We start from the raw sequence: 24,159 nt of genomic DNA on the forward strand, positions 1-24,159 counted from the left end.
TATACACAGAGAGTGAGAGACACTGCATTACCAAAAGTATGGGGACTGCTGCTCGAAGAATATCTCATTCCAAAATCATGGGCATTAATATGGAGTTGGTCCCCTCTTTGCTGCTATACACTCTTCTGGGAAGGCTTTCCACTAGATGCTGGAACATTGCTGCGGGGACTTGCTTCCATTCAGCAACAAGAGCATTAGTGAGGTCGGGCACTGATGTTGGCCGATTAGGCCTGGCTCGCAGTCAGTGTTCCAATTCATCCCAACGGTGTTCTATGGGGTTGAGGTCAGGGCTCTGTGCAGGCCAGTCAAGTTCTTCCACACCAATCTTGACAAACCATTTCTGTATGGACGTTGCTTTGTGCATAGGAACATTGTCATGCTGAAACAGGAAAGGGCCTTCCCAAAAACTGTTACCATAAAGTTGGAAGCACAGAATAATTTAGAATGTCATTGTTTGCTTTAGCACTACGATTTCTCTGCACTGGACCTAGCCCGAACCATGAAAAAACAGCCCAAGACCATTATTCCTCCTCAATCAAACTTTACAGTTGGCACTATGCATTGGGCCAAGTAGTGTTCTCCTGGCATCCGCCAAACCCAGATTCGTCCGTCGGACTGCCAGATGATGAATCACTCCAGAGAACGCATTCCCACTACTCCAGAGTCCAATGGTGGCGAGCTTTACACCACTCCACCCAAGGCGCGGCATTGCGCATGATAATCTTAGGCTTGTGTGCAGGTGCTCGGCCATGGAAACCCATTTCATGAAACTCCAGACAAACAGTTATTGTGCTGTAGTTGCTTCCAGAGCTAGTTTGGAACTTGGTAGTGAGTGTTGCAACCGAGGACAGATGATTGTTAGGCGCTTCAACACTCAGCAGTTCCATTCTGTGGGCTTGTGTGGCTTACCACTTCACAACTGAGCCGTTGTTGCTCCTAGACGTTTCCACTTCACAATAACAGCACTTACAGTTGACCAAGGTTGCTCTAGCAGGGCAGAAATTTGGCAACCTGACTTGATGACGGTGCCAAGTTGAAAGTCACAGAGCTCTTCAGTAAGGCCATTCTACTGCCAATGTATGTCTATGGAGATGGCTGTGCTCAATTTTATACACCGGTCAGTAACGGGTGGCTGAAATAGCCGAATCCACAAATTTGAAGGGGTGTCCACATACTTTTGTATATATAGTATATGAGTCACTCACTAAGTGATTGTACAATGTACACACATATATTATATGATTTCAGTTTGTGTGTGATACACATGTTTATTTCAACATTATAAAGAAAACCTTTAACAATTCATAACCGTGTCACGTTGATCTGAGCCTTGCTGTTGGAAAACCACATTAGTGTCTGACTTTCATGTACCAATTCCGACTTCACTCCTTGACTTTCGCCTACAGTTGTTTTCTTTAGCCATACCACTCAGTGCTGATTTTGGCAACGTCATCTCGCGGAATCTACCTTTAATTATAAAGTCACTCTCCCTCCAGATTCAGAAGCTTGATTTAAACATTTTTCAAATTTAAAAATCAGGAAAAAAAAGCTAGAAAATTCCATTAAATGCAGCAGTGGTTTGTAAAGAAAAACAACGAGGGACAAAGTCTATTAAATCGTGGTAGGATTGCATTACTCTAACACCTTCGACTAGCCAACTTTACTCTTTGCCCCTCAATCTGACTGGGTCCTGGGAGAAAGTGGCAGACCTATTGGCTAGTTAGAGAACGAGAGCAAAAATGATTAGAAAACTCTGATGGGTGTGTGCGTGTGTTGTACATTCCCTTTCGCTGTCTGCAGCCACAAGATTGAATACTGGAACGACTGTCCGACAGGATTCACTCATGCAAACACTGAGGGGGGTTTTCTGTGTGTATCAAGAATGGTCCACCACCCAAAGGACATCCAGCCAGCTTGATAACTGTAGGAAGCACTGGCGTGAACATTGCAGTCCATCCCCTGAAGAATTGAGGGCAAAAGGGGGTGCAACTCAATATTAGAAGTGTTCCTAATGTTTTGTACACTCTGTGTATATCATTATTCAGATATACATTTGTCTCTTTAATTAAGCTATTTGATTAGACTGACTCCTTAGTTATTTAACACTGTCAATATGGCACCTTCAACACGTCTGTGATTGTATCAAAAATGGATTATCATCCAATAGCCCCTTGACAGAGGAATGCAGACTGCTAAGAACAAGTGTCTCTAGGTATCTCATGGGTGCTGAAGTGCAACTGGGCACAAAGGTCACATCTCGTGACCTAGGGCCTAGTTTCTTTAGCACAGACCGGTACAATTACTGAGCTCTTTCAAAGCAGGAATGTAGTTATTGGAACAGTTCCTGGCGCATGTTTTCAACACTTTTACAGCTAACAGTCATGGATAAGAGTGAACACGGTCAGTCAGGAATTTTAAGGTTAACATCAATCTGTCACCATGGGACAAACACCAAAAGAGAAATCAGATTTCTATTGATCTATTTTATTCCAATGACATGAACCACTGATCACAAGTCAGAGGACAAACTGACACTAGGTAACTACTTAGCATGCTCACAGCACTGGGCCATGACATCAAAACATAGAGGCGGAGTTACAATAGGTCATTCACTTGCATGTCTTTTTAACCTTGGAAAATAAAAAGCAAATCAGCACAATATTTTTTTTTCTCACAGATTTGCTGAGGGAGACGAGGGTGGCTATGATCCTGTGCTTTAGCAGACACCTCCAGCAGCGTGTGTGCATTTACTCAATGTGTTTTCGTAGTATGTGTTGGTCTTATGTGTTTGCTGTGTCTAGTGAGCACGTATGGTGTATGCATGTTAGAATTTGGCAGACAGCAGAGCGTCTTTCTCCAGCAGCAGGTCTCCATATCTCTGTTGCAGCTCCTTCTCTCTCTCCTGCTGTCTCTCCACATCCTCCCTTAGAGCCTAGACAGAATGAGAAAATTAAGTCCATTAAGCAACTTCACATGCCTCCAGTTTGTCAGCTGCTGTGTGTGTGTGTGTACGTAACCTGATGTTTGTGTGATATGGCCGGGTGTGTGCGTGAATGTGTGTACCTCTTGTCTGCGGGGTATAGCTGTGTCTTCTTGTTTCTTCAGCTCAGTGAAGGTGTGGAGCTCTGTAGCTGCCTGCTCAACCTGCTCCCACAGTTCACCATGCTGCTTCAGTAGGCCTACAGCACGGGACTGGTACCCTCCTAGTAACACCTACACACACACACACACAATATAACTGCTCCCACAGATCACCATTATGCTTCAGTAGGTCTAGAGCACACACATGGTGCTGTTTAGAAACACCTTTAGACAAATACAGAAAGAGTATAGGTGTATATATATTCACCTTGAGACGGCGCTCCAGACGAGCAGCACGACGGGCCTCACATGTCATATGGCCTCGGTTTATCTAGGAATATACAGATTCACACATCATAAACACACACACTTCATAATATAAGCCACCTATGAATCAGCAGCTTCTAGTGTATAAAGAACATGATAGTGTGTGCATGGTCTCACCTCCAGTTTCTTCTCCAGGGAGTCTATTCTGTCCTTCTTGGAGGCCAGGTTGGCTCTGGTGTAGCGGCTCTGGGCGGAGAGGTACAGCACCTGGCCGTAACACTCCTCCCACACCTGGCTATAGGCCTCCATGGACAGGTCCCCGTGACCCATACCTGCCCTCACCACCTCCATCTCCTGGCTCAGCAACTCACTGGCCTGGGGTGAGGGGAGAAGACACCTTTGATCATTTATGCATTTCAAGCTAATTTTCACATTGCGTGGATAGGGCTGTGGTGGTCGTGACATTTTGTCAACCGGTTTTTGTCATGCAAATAGACAGTTTCACGGTAATTAACCATTAAATCAACAAACATGTTTGGCATCTCAAGGCCTCCATGCCTACAAACCACTGATGCACGCCTTTGGAATATCTACATTTAAAAAAAGTTAATTTAATATACACCATCACAATAAATCCATTATTTATTAGGCATGTCTAAAGCAACATAAGAACATGTATTTCAGAAGAACCGAATACGAGTTGGCCTACTGTTTGTTATCTGGTTATGCCATAGGCTGTAGGCTTGTTCATTTAGCAGGCAAGATATACTTATAAGTCTCGTGCCATTATTTTATTTTAAGAATAATATAATTGAACTTTGAATTTAGTCAAATAGAAAGGATATTTTATCCCATTCCGGAGTGAGTGCACATATGCCTTGCCTCAGGCTTCACACCCTGTTCTCTCATCAAGTGATCACATTTTCACCCACCAGGCTATTCTCTAACAATAAATGTCAAATTTGTTTAGATTTAGAAGGGCCCATTATCAAAATGGGTAGGAACAAGGGCAGGGGAAAATACATGGCATCTGTATGCACTCAAATTGCCCGGCTATTCCGCTTTTATAACTGAGGAGCTGAGAAATAAATATACAGTGAGCTCCATAAGTATTGGGACAGTGACACATTTTTTGTTGTTTGTCTCTGTACACCAGCACTTTGGTTTCAAAATTATACAATGACTGAGGTTAACGTGCAAACGGTCAGCTTTAATTGGAGTGTATTTTCATCCATACCGGGTGAACCATTTAGAAATTACAGCATTTTTGTACCTAGTCCCTCCATTTTAGGGGACCAAAAGTATTGGGACAAATTAACGTCTATTAAAGTAGCAAATAGTTATTATTTGGTCCCATATTCATAGCACGCAATGACTAGATCAAGCCTGTGACTCAACAAATGTGTTGGATGCATTTGCTGCTTGTTTTGGTTGTGTTTCAGATTATTTCGTGCCCAATAGAAAAATGGTAAATAATGTATTATATAATTTGAGTCACTTTTATTGTAATTAAGAATAGCATGTTTCTAAACACTTCTACATTAATGTGGATGCTACCATGATGAGTGAGAAAGTTAGAGGCATAAATAGCATACCGCCCAAAAAAATGCTAACCTCCCCTGCTAGTGTAATGGAGCGAGTTTAGCATGTCTTGGGGGTACGATATTTGTGCATCTATCTTTCTCACTCATCATTATTATTCACAATTCATTAAGGACCACCCTTAATCATGGTAGCATCCACATTGTTGAAGTGTTTAGAGAAGTATTCTATTCTTATTTACAATAAAAGTGACTCCAAAATGGCAATACATTATTTGATTAATTGCTACAGAATAAAATAATCTGAAACTAAACCGGCAAATGCATCCAAAAAGTTTGTAGAGTCACAAGCTTGATGTAATCATTGCATGTTAGGAATATGGGACCAAATAATTCACGTTTGACCACTTTAATATACATAAGTGAATTTGTTTGAATACTTTTGGACTACGTACAAAAAGTGCTGTAATTTCTACACGTTTCACCCCGTATGAATTGAAATACACTCAAATTAAAGCTGACAGTGAACTTCAATCTCAGTCATTGTGTGTGTGTCATTTCAAATCCAAAGTACCAAAAAGCCAAACCAAAGAGCCAAACCAAAAAATGTGTCACTGTCCCAATACTTTTGGAGCTCACTGTAGTAGCAGCTGGAACCCCCTCTTGCTAGTGGCAACGCCGCTTTCACACAGGATTGAAACACTTATTTCACTTCACGCATCAACCACTGAGGAGCATGCAGCCTCTCGCTGCACGACAGGTGATATTCTGTAACTAGGCAAGTCAGTTAAGAACATGTTTTTATTTACAAAGACGGCCTAGCGGGGAACAGTGGGTTACTGTCTTGTTCAGGGGCAGAACAACAGATTTTTACTTTGTCAGCTCGGGGATTCGATCCAGCAGCCTTTCGGTTACTGGCCCAACGCTCTAACCACTAGGCTACCTGCTGCCTAGTAACATGTCTTCACAATTAAACATATAATTAACCCATTGACATCCCCACGCACCCGAGAAAGGAATTAAGGAGAGAGATGGAAATGCACAGTGATGAGATATTCTTTAGCCAAAGGTAAATGGGGTCAGCATTTTAACTATGAAAATTATGAAAAGACAAATTCACTATAATTGTAAGCAAACTCTGTAAGCTGCCCTGCACAATCAATAAACCAACAGCATTGCCTAGGCCTATATGTTCTCTCCCATACTCAAGGATAGAAAGTTTGGAGTGCAGAATAAAGTAACCAATATAAAGTAATCCAGTTTGCATAATAATACAGTCCACACTCAGACGATTATTAGAATTTGTTTAATTTGAGTATAGGCCAGTTTTAACAATTTTCTATCAAAAACACATCTTCAATCTGTGTTTAAAAAAATATATGTTTCCTGCCGTGCATAATATGTGGTAGGCTCTGTATTGTATAACCGCAAAAAACAGTATTTTAACTGGGTTTTTGTTTTGGGCTCATATAAAATGGTCTTCAGAAAGTATTCACAACCCTCGACTTCTGTTATAATCCAGACGGAATTTAAAACAGATTAAATGTATATTTGTCGCTGGCCTCCACACAATTTCAAAGTGGAATTGTCTTTCAAAATGTTCACACATTTATTAAAAATGAAAAGCTGACATGTCTCGAGTCAATAAGTACTCAAACCCCTTTGTTAAGGCAAGCCTTAAATTCAGGAGTAAAAATGTGCTTAACAAGTCACATAATAAGTTACATGGACTCACTGTGTACAATAATAGTGTTTAACATGATTTTTGAATGACTACCTCATCTAAACTCAGCAAAAAAAGAAACAACCCTTTTTCAGGACCCTGTCTTTCAAAGAGAATTCATAAAAATCCAAATAACTTCAGATCTTCATTGTAAAGGGTTGCTTGTTCAATGAACCATAAACAATTAATGAACATGCACCTGTGGAACGGTCGTTAAAACACTAACAGATTACAGACGGTATGCAATTAAGGTCACAGTTATGAAAACTTAGGACACTAAAGAGGCCTTTCTACTGACTCTAAAAAACACCATAAGAAAGATGCCCAGGGTCCCTGCTCATCTGCGTAAACGTGCCTTAGGCATGCTGCAAGGAGGCATGAGGACTGCAGATGTGGCCAGGGCAATAAATTGCCATGTCCGTACTGTAAGACGCCTAAGACAGCGCTTACCAGGGGTGATGGTTGGATTTGCGAAATATTTCATTTATTTATTTACGTAAGTAAATAATTATTTACCCAAGTATTCAGACCCTTTACTCAGTATATTGTTGAAGCACCTTTGGCAGCGATTACAGCCTGGAGTTTTCTTTGGTATGATGCTACAAGCTTGGCTGACCTGTATTTGGCGAGTTTCTACCATTCTTCTCTGCAGATCCTCTTAAGCTCTGTCAGGTTGGATGGGGAGCATCGCTGGGCAGCTATTTTCAGGTCTCTCCAGAGATGTTCGATCGGGTTCAAGTCCAGGCTCTGGCTGGGTCACTCAAGGACATTGAGACTTGGTTTCAGACAAGAGAATCTTGTTTCTCATGGTCTGACAGTCCTTAAAGTGCCTTTTGCAAACTCCAAGAGCTGTCAGAGTGACCATCAGGTTCTTGGTCACCTCCCTGACCAAGGCCCTTCTCCCCTGATTGGGCCGGGCGGTCAGCTCTATGAAGAATCTAGGTGGTTCCAAACTTCTTCCATTTAAGAATGGAGGCCACTGTGTTCTTGGGGACCTTTAATGATGCTAACATTTTTTTGTACCCTAACCCACATCTGTGCTTCGACACAATCCTGTCTCGGAGCTCCACGGACAATTCCTTCGACCTCATGGCTTGGTTTTAGCTCTGACATACACTGTCAACTGTGGGACCTTTATATAGACAGGTGTGTGCCTTTCCAAGTCATGTCCAAGCAATTGAATTTACCACAGGTGGACTCCAATCAAGGATGATCAATGGAAACAGGATGCACCTGAGCTCAATTTCAAGTCTCATAAAAAAAAGGGTCTGAATACTTGTGTAAATTAGGTATTTTGTTTTTTTTGTTTATAAATGTGCAAACATTTCTAAAAACCTGTTTTTGCTTTGTCATTATGTGGTATTGTGTGAGGGACTTTCTTTATTTAATCAATTTTAGGAAAAGGCTGTAATGAAGGGGATGGAGTCTGAATACTTGCCGAATGCACTGTAGATGTTGGCAAAATACCTATACACATTCTCATTGCAAAAAAAGATGCAGATTAGGAGAAGCATGTGTGTGTCCTAAACTTGCAGTGGGCAGCCAAGCACACATTGGTTTAATCTTTATTCCCTACCCTTGCTCTGCATGTTAAATATTATGCATATTAATAGCAAACCTCCTCGCCATGTGATTTTAGCAGGCATAAGCATTCTAAATGATCAGACCGAAAACATGCAAGGAAAACTGATCAGGTAAAATTACGAAGCAAGTGGACGTGAAATACAGCTTCACTCTATCCAATCAGAGCAGCAGGATCAACTTACAGCCAACACTTCTCTTTACAGACAGACAGTTGAGTTATTTAGACTACATAGAACCTCGCACATGACTGACATGAGAAAGATGCGTGCTGGCACCCGAAAATGACCCCCCCCCCCATAACGGATAATTACAACAACAACAAAAAAGCTCGTTTTGCAAGACTACTCAACACACCCCTAATGAAGACCATTGCGATTAAGAAAAAAACAGTTGGGCAACACTGGCTAATATGTGTGTGTGTCTTTGTTTTACCTGTGCCAAATCCTCATTGCTGATTGGCTGGTAGGGGTGTCTGTCCAGGTGGGCGATGTGTTCTGCGTTGTTGGAGGTGGAGGAAGGCCCTCGTTGTTTGCTGCGCTGTGGTTGGATAAACAAAGAACGTCAGTTCTGCACCAAATGCAGCCCTGTGTGTGCACGTGTACACATACCTGTTGATTGGCTGGTGGGTGGTGTAGACAGTCAAAGTGCAGCATGGTGATCATCTCCTTCTTGATCATCTCCTCAGCATGCTGCAGCTCTGACAGAGGATCTGTTCCCATTGGACGCAGGATGGACTCATTCACCTACACAATTTTGCATTAGTATTGTCGCTAATGTCAGGGCCGGGAAGGGGAGAAAGTGATGCACTGGAACTCGGTGTGTGTGAGATAGTGTGTCACTGTGTGTGTGCATACCTCTGATGGTCTGGGTAAAGTCCTCTGTACAGCAGTGTGTCTCAGCTTCAGCTCTTTCTCCCTCTCTGCGTCCCGAACAGCCTGCAACACACACACACAGACATAGGTAGGATAGTCTACAGTAGAGCTTTATTAGAAGTATGCATGCGTTACAGTATACCTGTCTGCGTAGCTCTATCTCCGAGGCATCCTCTATGTATCCGGTCTCGGTCTCCATTTCCTCCAGTTGAGTCTCTGCGTTTTCTGGTAGAACAATCTCAAAGTCATTCTTCGGGACTGGCAGCGACATCAGACCCAGCTTCAGCTGCTCCCTCGACTCTCGTTGCTACACACACACACTAAACAGTTACACACACAAACACATAAAAACTCATACAAAACAGTAGCCAACTCAATAGTAGTTTTTGTTACCAGATGTTTAGCGTAGGCAGGATCTGCTAGTTGTTCCTCAGTATTGATGTTGAGTTTGTCTCGTAGAGGGGTGCGTCCCGGGGTTACTCCAGGGGTAACAGTACCGGGTCCTTTAGGGGTTAAACCTCCCTGGGGGGTCATACTGCCCTCTGACCCCGGACCGGGGGTCCTACAACAAAAACAGTGTGTGTCAATAGCCTGTCAGGTGTGTGTGTGTGTGTGTGTGTGTGTGTGATGGCTCGCGTGTGTACCTGAAAGGTGTGGTCAGTACAGTATTAGGTGTCTGTACTGCCTGTCTTTGGGGTGTGACTCCTGAGAAGTCACTCTGGTGAAGAGGAGTGTTCAGACCTCCTTTCAGAGGAGTGTCTACGTTAGTCAGAGCCATAAGGTTCTGGGCCTCCTAGAGAGAGAAAGATATACATACAGGTAAACTGGTAAAATAAAGGAAACACTTGAATAAATGAGGGATACAAACTATTGAAAGCAGGTCATTCCACACAATTGTGGTTCCTCAGTTAATTAAGAAATTAACATTCCCTCATGCTTCGAGTCATGTATAAAAATGAACAGCTGGCCATTATTTTGGCTACAATGGCTAGAAGAGATCTGAGTGAGAGAGGGACTCAAAGGAGCATAGGGAGTTTAAAGGGTGTGTGTCTCAGTCACCAGATCTCAACTTATGGGAGATTCTGAAGTGGCGCCTGAGACAGCATTTTCCACCACCATCAACAAAACACCAAATTATGGAATTTCTCGTGGAAGAATGTTGCCGCATCCCTCCAATGCGGCTATTCCCAAGCTGGGGTACATGCAATGCCGTCGGGGGTACGCCAAATATAAATGTGATTCACATTTTCAAACAGTCCATTTAGATTTTTCCAAAGGGGCTATACATTTGGGTGATGATTGTTGGTAGCTGCTGCTCATTCCGTTTGCTCGAAAACGATGCCAATTTGAAAAATAAGCCACAGCAGTTTGAGAATTAAGACGTCTTTTGAGTAGTAAGACATGTATAAAAGAAACAGATACCATTAATAAAAAGGGCTAAAAGCGTATTTTATGGTGAGCTACCGAGTGGCTAGGACAGGCAGGCCCCATACTACTGTGGAGGGCTTCATTCTTCCTGTGACCGCAGATATGACTGGGACAATGCTGGGGAAAAAGGCCCCAAAAAAACTACACAGACAATGCCTTCATCAAACACTGTTTCACAACGCATCAGTGACATGGCAGGAGATGTTTTGAAACAATTACTGCTTCGCATACAAGCCAGTGAATTTTATGTGTTACAGCTGGATGAGTCAACAGATGTGGTGGGCCTGGCACAGCTCCTGGTATATGTCTGTTACGTTTATGGGGGGTCAATTAAGGAAGACATCTTCTGCACACCAGAATAACAGGAGAGGATAAGTACTGGACAGCTTTGTGACATTAAATGGACATGGTATCTGTACTGATGGCGCAAAAGCCATGACAGGGAGAGGGGTAACGCGTGTGCAAGTAATTGCCACTTGGGTACACTGCAGCATCCACGAGAGGCTCTTGCTGCCAAGGGAATGCCTGACAGCTTGAAAGACATTTTGGACAATAACAAAGTTAACCATTTTCACTGTAAAGCAAGGCCCCTGAACTCTCATGTATTTTCTGCACTACGTAATGATATGGGCAGCGACCATGTAACGCTTTTACAACATACAGAAGTTCGCTGGTTTTCAAGGGGAAAAGTACTGACACGTTTTTAAAAAATTGAGAGACGAGCATAAAGTCCTTTACTGATCATTTTCACTTCTCTGACCGCTTGCATGATGATGAGTTTCTCACACGACTGGCCTATCTGGGTGATGTTTTTTCTCGCCTGAATGATCTGAATCTAGGATTACAGGGACTCTCCTCAACTATATTCAATGTGCGGGACAGAATTGAGGCTAAGATTAAGAAGTTGGAGCTCTTCTCTGTCTGCATTAACAAGAACAACAAAGGCCTTTCATCACGATATGATTTTTTTGTGTGCAAACGAACAAGTTTACAGACAATGTCAAACGTGATACAGCGAAGCACTCGAATCATTTGGGTGCATAATTACACAGGTGCTTTCCTGAAATGGATGACACAAACTGGATTCATTATCCCCTTCATGCCCTGCCTCCAGGCCACTTACCGATATCTGAACAAGAGAGCCTCATCGAAATTGCAACAAGCGGTTCTGTGAAAATGTAATTTAATCAGAAGCCACTGCCAGATTTCTGGATAGGTTTGCACTCAGAGTATCCTGCTTTGGCAAATCGCGCTGTTAAGACACTGATGCCCTTTACAACCACATACCTATGGAGAGAGGATTCTCGGCCCTCACTAGCATGAAAACTAAATACAAGCACAGACTGTGTATGGAAAAGTATTTAAGACAGACTCCAATTACAACCCAACATTGCAGAGTTAAGTGCATCCTTTCAAGCACACCCTTCTCATTAACCTGTGATGAGTTATTCACAATTTTCGCTGAACAATTTAAAATTTTTTTAATTTATTTAACTAGGCAAGTCAATTAAGAACAAATTCTTATTTACAATGAGGGCCTACCCCGGCCAAACCTGGACGACGCTGGGCCAATTGTGCGCCGCCCTATGGGACTCCCAATCACAGCCGGATGTGATTCATCCTGGATTCGAACCAGGGACTGTAATGATGCCTCTTGCACTGAGATGCAGTGCCTTAGACCGCTGCGCCACTCGGGAGCCCATACAAATAAGGTTTTATATGTAAGATTGCTAAATAAAGAGCAAAATAATTGCTTACAATTATTTGTGCCCTAGTCCTATAAGAGCTTGTTGTCACTTCCCACGAGCCGGGTTGTGACAAAAACTCACTCATGCTTATGTTTAATAAATGTATTGTATAGTGTGTGGGGCAGGCTTAGAGTGAGCTGACCCTGGTGCTAGAGGGGGTACACAGCCAGAGGTTGAATGTCTAAAGGGGTACGGGACTATAAAAAGTTTGGGAACCACTGCTCCAATAAATTTCCAGACATTTGTAGAATCTATGCCTAGGCGCATTGAAGCTGTTCTGGCAGCTCGTGGTGGACGAACCCCCGATAAAGACACGTTGGGCGTTTGTTGGGTGTTCCTTTATTTTGGCAGTTACCTGTATGATGTCAGAGATATTGTGTTGGCATTCATTTGATGTCATGACTCACATTGCATGGTGAACAGCTTGCTTCATGTTATATCCCGAGAGACAGAAAAAGGGAGAGTGAATGTGTGTACCTGTAGTATCTTGTCCTGTGCAGCAGGGGTCTTGGGGGTGCGTAGCCCAGTTGCCATAGCACTGTTGGTGAGGCTGTATTCTGATAGGAGGGCTGAGGAGGCGGAGTTAGTGATCCCAGACTCCTCTGCGGTCTGACGAGCCACTTCACTGGCCTGACCCAGCTTCACCACCTCCTCCAGCTCCGCATCAGAGATCTACACACAGTGTCAGAAAGACACAAGTGTCAAGACACACACAACATCAGACACAGTCAAACTTCACTGGCCTGACCTAACTCCACCACTTCCTCTAGCTATTCATCAGAGATGAACACACAGCAGTGTTACCTGTGGTGCAGGCAGCACCAGTTTGCTGCGTTTCTTGGTGAACTCTGCTACTCCGCTGGTCTGCAGGATGGCTGATGGAAGATCACTCTCCTTCTTCTTCTTGATCTTCTGTCTATCCCTCTTCCTTTCCTTCTCTTCCTTTTCACTGAGGACACAAATAATGTCAGACACACACACAGGTCTCTCCTCTTCACATTCAAATGAAAAACATAACCTATACACAGCTCAACCCACATCACACATGTAGCGTGACATGCTGACTACACCGGGCACACACGTGCATCTGCATGCGCATATCGATTTTGTCCATCCACACCAGACGCAATCAGGACATTCAGGTTGAAATATCAAAACGAACTCTGAACCAACTATATTAATTTGGGGACAGGTGGAAACACATGAAACATTAATGGACATTTAGCTAGCTAATTTGTCCTGGGATATAAACATAGGGTTATTATTTAACCTAAAATGCACAAGATCCTTTTTTTTCTTGGATCTTTGTAGAATTTTGACCCATATTTACTCCAACAATTAATCCACAGATAAAAGGGTAAACCAGGTTAGTTTCTATTAATCTCTTCTCCTTCAGACTTTATATGGCAGTTGGCAACCAACTTTAAAAGGTGCATTACCACCACCAACTGGACTGGAGTGTGGACATCACATGCTCCTAAAAACCAATGAGATGAGAAAGGCTGGAATTGCAGCATGTGAAGCTTAAAAAGCCAGGCGCTGAAATAGGTAGATGCACCTAACGCGAGCGGTGTAGACAGCATGTTAGCCCAGAAGAGTTAGTGTGTTTGTGTGACTGACTTGCGTAGCTCTCCATCCAGGTGTTGTTGTCGCAGGCGTTTGAAGTTTGGTTCCAGACCTTCGTAGAGCTCCATGCTGGTGTCATAGAAACCCTGGAATCATACTGCGCATTTAGCACTCAAATAATACATCGATGTGTGTGAGATGTCTGCGTGTGTGTGGTGTGTTACCTGAGAAGGCTTCTTCTCAAAAGGGATCTCAGCATTGTAGTCCACTCCTCTCTTCTTCTTCCTCTTCTTCTGGGCATTGATGCCTGCGGCCCGCAACTCCCTGCGCTTCTGTAGAGCAGCCAGACGTCTGGGAGGGGGAAAGAGGGCGTGTGTGTTTATCAGGGTTGTACATTTATTTTCTTTATTTGGCGGTAGCACAGAGCAAATTATGAAATGTCTGTCTGAAGGTTATGCTGAACGTTATGCAGCAAGTGCCACAGCATAACAGTTTGCCACAATCACAAATACTGCATTTGTTGTATTCACAACACAGCTCTATTGAAACACAGACGTGTGCAAAAGATGTACCTGGCCTCCTCCAGCTGTTTCTCTCTGGCTTTCCTCTTAGCTTTCTTCCCCTGAGTGTTGGCCAGACGAGCTCTGGCCTCAGAAAGCATCTCCAGCTCATCTACACACAGAGTCATGTACGGCTGGTTTAGTCTCATTTATTTATTTTTACCATACAAAATGACAGCACAACAATGACCCGAGGATAAGTTGCACTGCGTACCTTCATCCATGTCCACAGGGTCAGGCCTAGCGGGCTTGGTTTCAGGGTTGGGGTCGATCTCACCAGGTTTCAGTTTCCTTGGATCGTCAGCTGTATCCTCCTCATTGTCCCTCTGGGCCGCTTTGTCTCTATACACACATCAAGAAAGAGCATAAGAACATAAGAGCATAAGAAGTTTCCTTGGATCGTCAGCTGTATCCTCCTCATTGTCCCTCTGGGCCGCTTTGTCTCTATACACACATCAAGAAAGAGCATAAGAACACTCCAATAAGTCTACTCTGAACAAAAAGACAAAGTGTGTGCGCGTCTTACAGCAGGAACTCGTAGTGCTCCAGACACTGGGCAGCGGTGCGTCCTATGATAGGAGCAATGGTCCTCCACTGGGTCGGCATCAGCTTGGCCAGATGGAGTAGTTTCTCCTCTTCCTCTCTGGACCACTCAGTTTTCTTAATGCTTGGATCCAACCACTCATACCTACACACAAACAACAGATTAGACACACACACACACACACACACAGAAACCACTCAGTCTTCTTTGGTGTTGGGGCTCAGCTTCTAATGCCACCCACACACACACACACTGACTGACCAGCGGGCCTTGCACTGCTTGGCAGACTTGCGGTGCAGCAGGGAGGCAATACGAGACCACTGGTTCTTCCCATATTTCATCACCGCTGCCTTCAGGATCTCATCCTGGGAGAAAGAGGGGGAGGGGCATTGTTTTATTGATTAATTAATTGTTTAATGATCCCAGAGGGAAATTCACCTTCAACTGCAGACAAACAATTTTAAAAGATAGACAGCATAGACAGTGTTACAGGGATACTTTGTGATTTTGGCAATGGGGCCCCTTATCTACTTCCCCAGAGTCAGATGAACTTGTGGATGCTAATGCTTTCGTGAGCCGATGCCTGGAAGACTATGGGTAGATATATTTCCAGTAATTGCACTAAAGCTATTGCACGCAGGTACATAAAAATGGTATCTACAAGTTCATCTGACTCTGGGGAAGTAGAGAAAGGGTCTACTAGCCAGTGTCAACTAGCTAAATTGAAGTTCAGCTAGCAAGCTACTTTCAGCAACACCAGTATATTTACACACTAGCGTGGCTCATTAATGGGTTGCAAAAAACTGAATGGTCCACGGGAAGCCAGAAGTTAAATGACATAGTCCTGTGTAAATGTGGGCTATTCTTTGCGTGCTGAAATCTGTAGTTTTTGTTATAACTTAATTTCCTGTGTAGTCATAACTAACTAACTAGTTCGTCCACACTAGTTGCCGCTCAACTCCATTGTAAATCGTTGAGTTTAGTCGGCTAGCCCTGGAGGCAGCTCCGCAGCAGTCACTAGCTGACACAGCCACAAAGTCATAAAATCAGATTTTAAACCTAAACACAATGCTAACCCTAATACCTAACCCTAACCTTAAATTAATACCATAAAGCAAAAAGTGTTTTAATTCATTGATTTTTACGATATAGCCAATTTTGACTTTGCAGCTGACTCAACCAGCAAAACTCACTCAGTTATGCCTCCATGGTAAGACTAATGACAATGAAGGTCAACCTGCTGCTCGCGGTGAACGACTACAGGATTTTAGGAGTTGACTCAGACTCCTGTGGTGTGAGTCGAAGTAGTCGACTCTTACTCGAGTCACAAAATAAACAAACAGTTGCGCACACACACAACCTAATTATTGGAGATTGGAGTCCTACTAGGAACTAGGAAGACTAATATTGCATTCGAGGGAGGATTGGCAAGAACATGATGCTGCCCATTTGCTTAGCAACTTATAAAAGGCCGATTCAGTTTGAATATATAAGATGATGTTCAGGAACTAGAATATTTGAGTGATGTTTCTGCTCTGTGTAGCCTTAACAGATCCCATGGGATGATGTGGCACACTATGCCAAAAAGCCTACTCTTTGCCATGTTATATAGCCTAGCCCTGATTGGACGGGACTAGTATTACTAGAGACGGTGGTTATCTAAATATTATGCAAGCGTGTGTTAGTACAAGTCTCAAAGGATTCGTTTTTCCAAACGGCCCCCTGTATAATTATAATAATTTCAATTTTAAACTTCCCTCAAGTAGCTTATGACGGAAGCCCGGGCCTCAGTTAGTAATCATGCGTAGGCACAACTCACGCGTAGGGTCATTTCCATACAAAGTGTGAGATTTATCAAAATGAACATACGCTTGTGTGCGAAAACATGTTGAAAATGTGTAAAATTGTGAATGTAATAATCAAGACATTATTTGATTTCATTGTATGTCCATTGTGAATTCATGAAACATTTTGACAGGTATAAAATTTGACCACATCAGGGCATTCGTTATGACAATAATCCATATAAAGTACAGTCATTTTTTATTTTAGAGGCATGTGTGAAAGTGAAACCGTTGTTGAAATACTATAGAAGATATAATGGGAAATCGAATGAGAGCCTGATGTTGCTCTGTTTAAAGAGTTAGCACACGCTGCATTTCACAGAGCGTGTTTTTAGAGACACGTGGGTCTTTTTCTACAGAAAGTACAGATTGGTTTTGGGAAAAGATATGATGAGCCAATGTTAACGATTTAAAACCTCCTTTAAAAAAAGCCAACATGCCATTCCGGTGCACATCCAAGTGCTCTCCAGCATCTGGTTTTTGACAATGGGCACTTTGAACGGGAGCTTGCCGACAGGCATCGCATAGCCCTTGACGAGCCAATGTTTTGGATGCAATCAGCAAAACGAACAGTAACGCATACAATTTCCATACACCATCGCACAACAGATTGACGTCAAGAGGGGTTTCTTTGCCATGATGCCATCAATGGGTTCCCAAATACAAAAGGCGCAGTAGACGGCAAAACTATTTAAACTATGTGAACAGAAAAGGCTTCCACTCTTTATGTGCAGGTGATAAGTTATGTGATGTGCAAAAGACACTGCTGAAGGTGGTGGCCAGGTAGAACTCTAGACTCGTTCATTTTTCAGAACAGTAATGTTGGCCTATATGCCTACAGGGGGGAGGAGGATGGATGGCTTATTGGTGAGTGTTGCTTACTCATTTGAAGTAGGCTATATTTGTCATTGCTAAAGCAACTTGTATTGTCCTAATGGTCCTCTCTTTGTAGCTTTGTTTTTATTTTTACTGGTCAAGCCACAACTAAGCGAGCCAAATAAATCCTTTAGGTTGTACTCAATCTCTGACACTAGCACCTCTATTTCAGTCATTTTTCGTATCTTTTTTGGTTGCTCCCTTGTATTTCATGGTGTGGCGTTGAATATTCTCCACGGGTTTTAAAGGTATGATTTTGAGCATATATGTTTAATCAGGGGCATTTGGAAATGCTAACAGCCAAGGTCATGCACGAGCACTGTGAACAATTAGTATTTATCAATGGTTATTTTTATTTAACTAGGCAAGTCAGTAAAGAGCAAGGTCTTATTTACAATGACGGCCTACCCCTAACCCGTATGACGGTGGGCCAATTGTGCGCCGCCCTATTGGACTCCCAATCACGGATGGATGTGATACAGCCTGGAATTGAACCAGGGTCTGTAGTGACGCCTCTAGCACTGAGACGCAGTGCCTTAGACCGCTGTGCCACTCAGGAGCCTACTGGTAGGATTGTTTGATAAATTACACTTTTTCTATGCGTAGGACCATTCTAAATCCTGTTCGTAAGTAGTATTTTAGAAGTTTCTACACAATATTTATTTGACCTTTATTTGACTAGGCAAGTCAGTAAAGAACAAATTCTTATTTATAATGACGGCCTACAACATGTTAATTTAATGCATTACAGTTTTTTTTGAATGCTTAAACACCAACTGATTCTTGAAGCATTGTCTCTGAAACCATTAACACTTGTAGCCAATGCATTTCCCAAGTGTGCCTAACTAAATGCACATTCTCTGCTTTACACCCAGTCTAATTTTATAACACTTTCAGCAAAACTGTAAACTCTTGTCTCTACATTGCTACACTATTTCACCAATTGCCTTTCCACATTGACACATGTGAAAAACCTTTTGGTTAATGAGTTGACTTACAAATCAGAGCTTGAGCACTATAAATAGGCCACAGGTAAACATTTGGTTTACACAACAATGGAGGCCAATATTGGACAGAGAGTAAAAGGGGTGAGAACTAGAGGAGGACGAGGAGTCAGGAACACAATAACTGATGAAATCAGAGCGAGTGTGTTTGACAATGTTGTCAACCATGGGATGAGCATGAGGGACGCTGGGCAAAGGGATTCAACCAATTCTGAGCCGCTATACTATTGCAGGTATCATCCGGATATTTCAAAATGAGAGCGGTAAGTAACTGCAAGTGCTGTCTTACTGGTACAGTAATATGTAAGATACTTTCATAACGAGAAGGATCTATGACTAAAACCATTCAAATGTTTTTACAGACCTGCAAGAAAACCAGTATCTGGAGGAAGAGGTCGACTTTTCACCTCAGAGCAGGAGACCAACATTGTAAATATGGTCATTCCAAATAACTGTATCAGACTCAGAGAACTACAGGACCACATAACGGTAGATAACACCATATTCCAAAACGTCAGAGTGAGTCTCTCTCTCTGCACTGTCTTCGTCTACTGAAACGCAATTTTCTCTAAGGAAATCTGTTCAAAAGTATCCCCACGCATAATAGAGATATGTGAGAGCATACACATGTATGCAAGGTTTGAAATGATTAAGTTTTACTCAAATATTATGTTTGGGCTTCCTGCGTTAAATGATTTGTAATTATGCTCCAGCCATCTGACCATCCGCCCAAGAAAAAACCCCACCTGTGGCTTAAAGAACAATAACAGCCAGAGTTAAATAAGCTATAGGCACCATACTTTATATTGCACATTTACTGCCTAATTAAAATGATGCATTTGGTGATGTTTAATATCAATAAATATTTTTTATATTCATTTTATGTAACTAGGCAAGTCAGTTAAGAACAAATGCTTATTTACAATGACAGATTACACCAGCCAAACCCGACGACGCTGGGCCAATTGTGCACTGCCCTAATGGGACGGTTGTGATACAGCCTGGAATCGAACCAGGGTGTCTGTAGAGACGCCTCAAGTACTGGGATGCAGTGCCTTAGAACGTTGCGCCAAATTAACTGGCACAATGTAGAATATGTTAGCCATTCTCATTGATAGGCTAATCTATACTTTAATATACTTTTGGTGAGTCAAGACATTGCGAGATACGGTTTACCAAGATATAGCTTATGCACACTGTTTCAACCGTCTACCCCTAATTTCCCTCCCTCGTGGGCTCGCCTGCTCTCTCTCTTTGTTAGGAAAGATGCTAGTGTGTGTTCAACTTTCGGTATGTTGCGTGTAAAATAGTCTACTCATTTATATCCCCTACTTTAGTGACTTGTGAGAAATGTCAAGCCAAGCTATTGCGAAATACAGCTTTTGATGACCAATGCACGGTTCTGACCGTCTGCCTGGTGACCGACCGACCTGCCTCACCCCTATCCAGCTCGCTCTTTCTTTGCTATGTAAAATGTAAGAGTTTGTTCTCGGAAGTAGATTTCGGCAAAATACTCAGTCTCCACTGTTGTAAAAATACTGAATCTTATGAGTTGATTCCTAGCGGGACGGAAACTTCACACAAATAAATGGGAGTCGATTATTTTGTTAAATCTTCATCAACCGTCCGGACCACCAGCAACATTTTATTTCACTTCTGGCACCGCGGACTTTGCAACCATATTACGAGCAACGCTTGTGTAAATAACATAAATACACCAGCTATAAACAGCTAACGTTACTAGCTAGCTACCTTAAACTAGTTAATGTTGTTAACTAGCTAGTTGACTAGCCAACTAACGTGATCCAGTGAATTACACGATGTTGAGTAGCTAAATCAATACATTTACATGGTAGCTAGTTAACCTGGCGTAAGAGTTGACTTAACGTTACCTATCTAAAGCTATTTGAATATTAGTTGGAAACTAGCTAGCAGCACACCGTAGCGTTAGCCATGCCAACTTACCTCGGTGTTTCGCCATACACCCCCCTTGATCATTATACGCGGCATCTTGGCTGTTGTGTGTTGCTACCCTTCAGGTAGTAACTATAAAGAAACAACTAAGATATCCCAAAATAAAACAATACGAAGAGTTGGACCAAAATGTTAACCACGATACACGAACACGGTATGTTTTCAACATGGACAGAAATGCAATATGGCGGACACCGGAAGTGCGCAAAGTATTGGGGCTCCATAGAAATATAATTAATAGCTAGATTGTTCCTCCATAGAGTCACATATATATTTTTTTATTTTATTCAGGACCTCTACTGCTGATTTTCGACTCTTACTCTAGTCACTAGTGTATACACCCTTATCAGACATTCCTTTCACTTATGTTAAACTAGGGCAACCTGTAATCAGCGGTAGACATAACATAGTAAAGGTAAATCGGTGATCCTTTTAGTGTGATAAGTTACGTTTCGTATGATGTATTAATTTGTAGCTGTCCATCATCCATTTAGTATATTATGTTTACGAATTACTATATGTATGATGCTACAAATTGCAATTTGTACAATATATTACGAATTTGCAATGCTATGTTACGAATTCCAATTTGTTGTGGCTAACGTTAGCTAGGTGGCTAACGTTAGCTAGGTTCGGGGTTATGGCCCACAACCTCATTTTAATATAAACATTTCTTCCTGACCCCACAATGTAAAAAAAGTTATGTAATCAACGGCCAATGTTTACTTTTTTAATTTGGGCTATGATAGTCTATTACAAATTAGTCTGACACAGTGGAAGTTCTGCAGAGGACGAAGGAAAGAACCATCCTCCTCAGTGAATTTCATTTAAAAAAATATTGAAATGTTAAAAAAGAGATTAGATAAAACTCTACTAAATATATTCAGGTCATCAAATAATTTATTACAACACAATAAAGGTCTACAGTAGCCTCAACAGCATTCTGTCGGGTAGCACCATGGTGTAGCCGGAAGAGAGATAGTTTCCGTCCTCCACTTGGATACATTTACTTCAATACAAAACCTAGGAGGCTCATAGTTCTCACCCCCTTCTGTAGACTTACACAGTAATTATGACTTGCAGAGCACATAGATGCAAAAAGGAATTATACAACAAGCAAAATGATCATGCTGTTTGTATGTGGATGCTATGAAAGTGAGCTGTGTTTGTTTGTAATCAGCGCTGTATTCATTCTGCCAATTCCGTTGAAAAACGTTTCTTAAAGGAAAGCAAACAGATTGAAACAGGGATAAACATACCTGAATTTGTCCAATAGAAACTCTCAATTGCAACTGTTGGACTAATGATTTCACCCTTTTCATGTACAGAATAAAATCTAAAATTCAATATGTTTCCATTGCATTTTCAACAGTTTTGTCACAAAAAAAACTGTTGCGTTAAATAGCAAATGCGCCTACTCTGGTCTTGGCACGTGAGTTCCAGCCAACAGCTCGCAGATACACTGCGGGTAGGCTAGTCTATGATGAGATTATTATGGATAAGAGGAAGAATGTATTTTTCAAACGGCCGTCAAGTATTGATCATCATGTCACTAAATCAGACCCTCGATATTTATTGGAAAGGAGCATCAAGATCACTGTTTACTTTCACCATCCTGTGAAGTTCATCCTCCCCAGCCTCTCCAGGTTCTCCTTTACCCAAATCCAGATAGCAGATGTTCTGAAAGAGCTGCAAAACCTGGACCCGTACAAATCAGCTGGGCTTGACAATCTGGACCCTCTATTTCTGAAACTATCCGCCGCCATTGTCGCAACCCCTATTACCAGCCTGTTCAACCTCTCTTTCATATCGTCTGAGATCCCCAAGGATTGGAAACCTGCCGCAGTCATCCCCCTCTTGAAAGGGGGAGACACCCTGGACCCAAACTGTTACAGACCTATATCCATCCTGCCCTGCCTATCTAAGGTCTTCGAAAGCCAAGTCAACAAACAGGTCACTGACCATCTCGAATCCCACCGTACCTTCTCCGCTGTGCAATCTGGTTTCCGCGCCGGTCACGGGTGCACCTCAGCCATGCTCAAGGTACGAAACGATATCATAACCGCCATCGATAAAAGACAGTACTGTGCAGCCGTCTTCATCGACCTTGCCAAGGCTTTCGACTCCGTCAATCACCATATTCTTATCGGCAGACTCAATAGCCTCGGTTTTTCGGATGACTGCCTTGCCTGGTTCACCAACTACTTTGCAGACAGAGTTCAGTGTGTCAAATCGGAGGGCATGCTGTCCGGTCCTCTGGCAGTCTCTATGGGGGTGCCACAGGGTTCAATTCTCGGGCCGACTCTTTTCTCTGTATATATCAATGATGTTGCTCTTGCTGCGGGCGATTCCCTGATCCACCTCTACGCAGACGACACCATTCTATATACTTCCTGCCCGTCCTTGGACACTGTGCTATCTAACCTCCAAACGAGCTTCAATGCCATACAACACTCCTTCCGTGGCCTCCAACTGCTCTTAAACGCTAGTAAAACCAAATGCATGCTTTTCAACCGTTCGCTGCCTGCACCCGCACGCCTGACCAGCATCACCACCCTGGATGGTTCCGACCTTGAATATGTGGACATCTATAAGTACCTAGGTGTCTGGCTAGACTGTAAACTCTCCTTCCAGACTCATATCAAACATCTCCAATCGAAAATCAAATCTAGAGTCGGCTTTCTATTCCGCAACAAAGCCTCCTTCACTCACGCCGCCAAACTTACCCTAGTAAAACGGACTATCCTACCGATCCTCGACTTCGGCGATGTCATCTACAAAATTGCTTCCAACACTCTACTCAGCAAACTGGATGCAGTTTATCACAGTGCCATCCGTTTTGTCACTATAGCACCTTATACCACCCACCACTGCGACCTGTATGCTCTAGTCGGCTGGCCCTCGCTACATATTCGTCGCCAGACCCACTGGCTCCAGGTCATCTACAAGTCCATGCTAGGTAAAGCTCCGCCTTATCTCAGTTCACTGGTCACGATGGCAACACCCATCCGTAGCACGCGCTCCAGCAGGTGTATCTGACTGATCATCCCTAAAGCCAACACCTCATTTGGCCGCCTTTCGTTCCAGTTCTCTGCTGCCTGTGACTGGAACGAATTGCAAAAATCGCTGAAGTTGGAGACTTTTATCTCCCTCGCCAACTTCAAACATCTGCTATCTGAGCAGCTAACCAATCGCTGCAGCTGTACATAGTCTATCGGTAAATAGCCCACCCATTTTTACCTACCTCATCCCCATACTGTTTTTATTTATTTACTTTTCTGCTCTTTAACACCAATATCTCTACCTGTGCATGACCATCTGATCATTTATCACTCCAGTGTTAATCAGCAAAATTGTAATTATTCGCCTACCTCCTCATGCCTTTTGCACACAATGTATATAGACTCCCTTTTTTCTACTGTGTTATTGACTTGTTAATTGTTTACTCCATGTGTAACTCTGTGTTGTCTGTTCACACTGCTATGCTTTATCTTGGCCAGGTCGCAGTTGCAAATGAGAACTTGTTCTCAACTAGCCTACCTGGTTA

At 42.7% G+C, this 24,159-nt stretch overlaps 1 protein-coding gene across 1 annotated transcript; it reads right to left on the bottom strand.

The window, feature by feature from the left end:
* Window positions 1-2,463: 2,463 nt before the first annotated feature.
* Window positions 2,464-20,797, bottom strand: cdc5l (CDC5 cell division cycle 5-like (S. pombe)). Its single transcript, XM_029687962.2, has 19 exons — window positions 20,604-20,797; window positions 15,176-15,279; window positions 14,897-15,058; window positions 14,585-14,712; window positions 14,383-14,482; window positions 14,035-14,161; window positions 13,865-13,956; window positions 13,049-13,193; window positions 12,722-12,916; window positions 9,713-9,861; window positions 9,462-9,630; window positions 9,211-9,375; window positions 9,051-9,131; window positions 8,805-8,939; window positions 8,629-8,733; window positions 3,526-3,723; window positions 3,350-3,412; window positions 3,064-3,213; window positions 2,464-2,932 (listed from the first exon to the last, which is right to left on the bottom strand). The coding sequence occupies exons 1-19, from the start codon at window positions 20,646-20,648 to the stop codon at window positions 2,825-2,827; spliced, it is 2,421 nt and encodes an 806-aa protein (XP_029543822.1). The 5' UTR covers window positions 20,649-20,797; the 3' UTR covers window positions 2,464-2,824.
* Window positions 20,798-24,159: the final 3,362 nt, after the last annotated feature.

Source organism: Oncorhynchus nerka, linkage group LG18 (assembly GCF_034236695.1).
Source record: "Oncorhynchus nerka isolate Pitt River linkage group LG18, Oner_Uvic_2.0, whole genome shotgun sequence".
NCBI lineage: Eukaryota > Metazoa > Chordata > Actinopteri > Salmoniformes > Salmonidae > Oncorhynchus > Oncorhynchus nerka.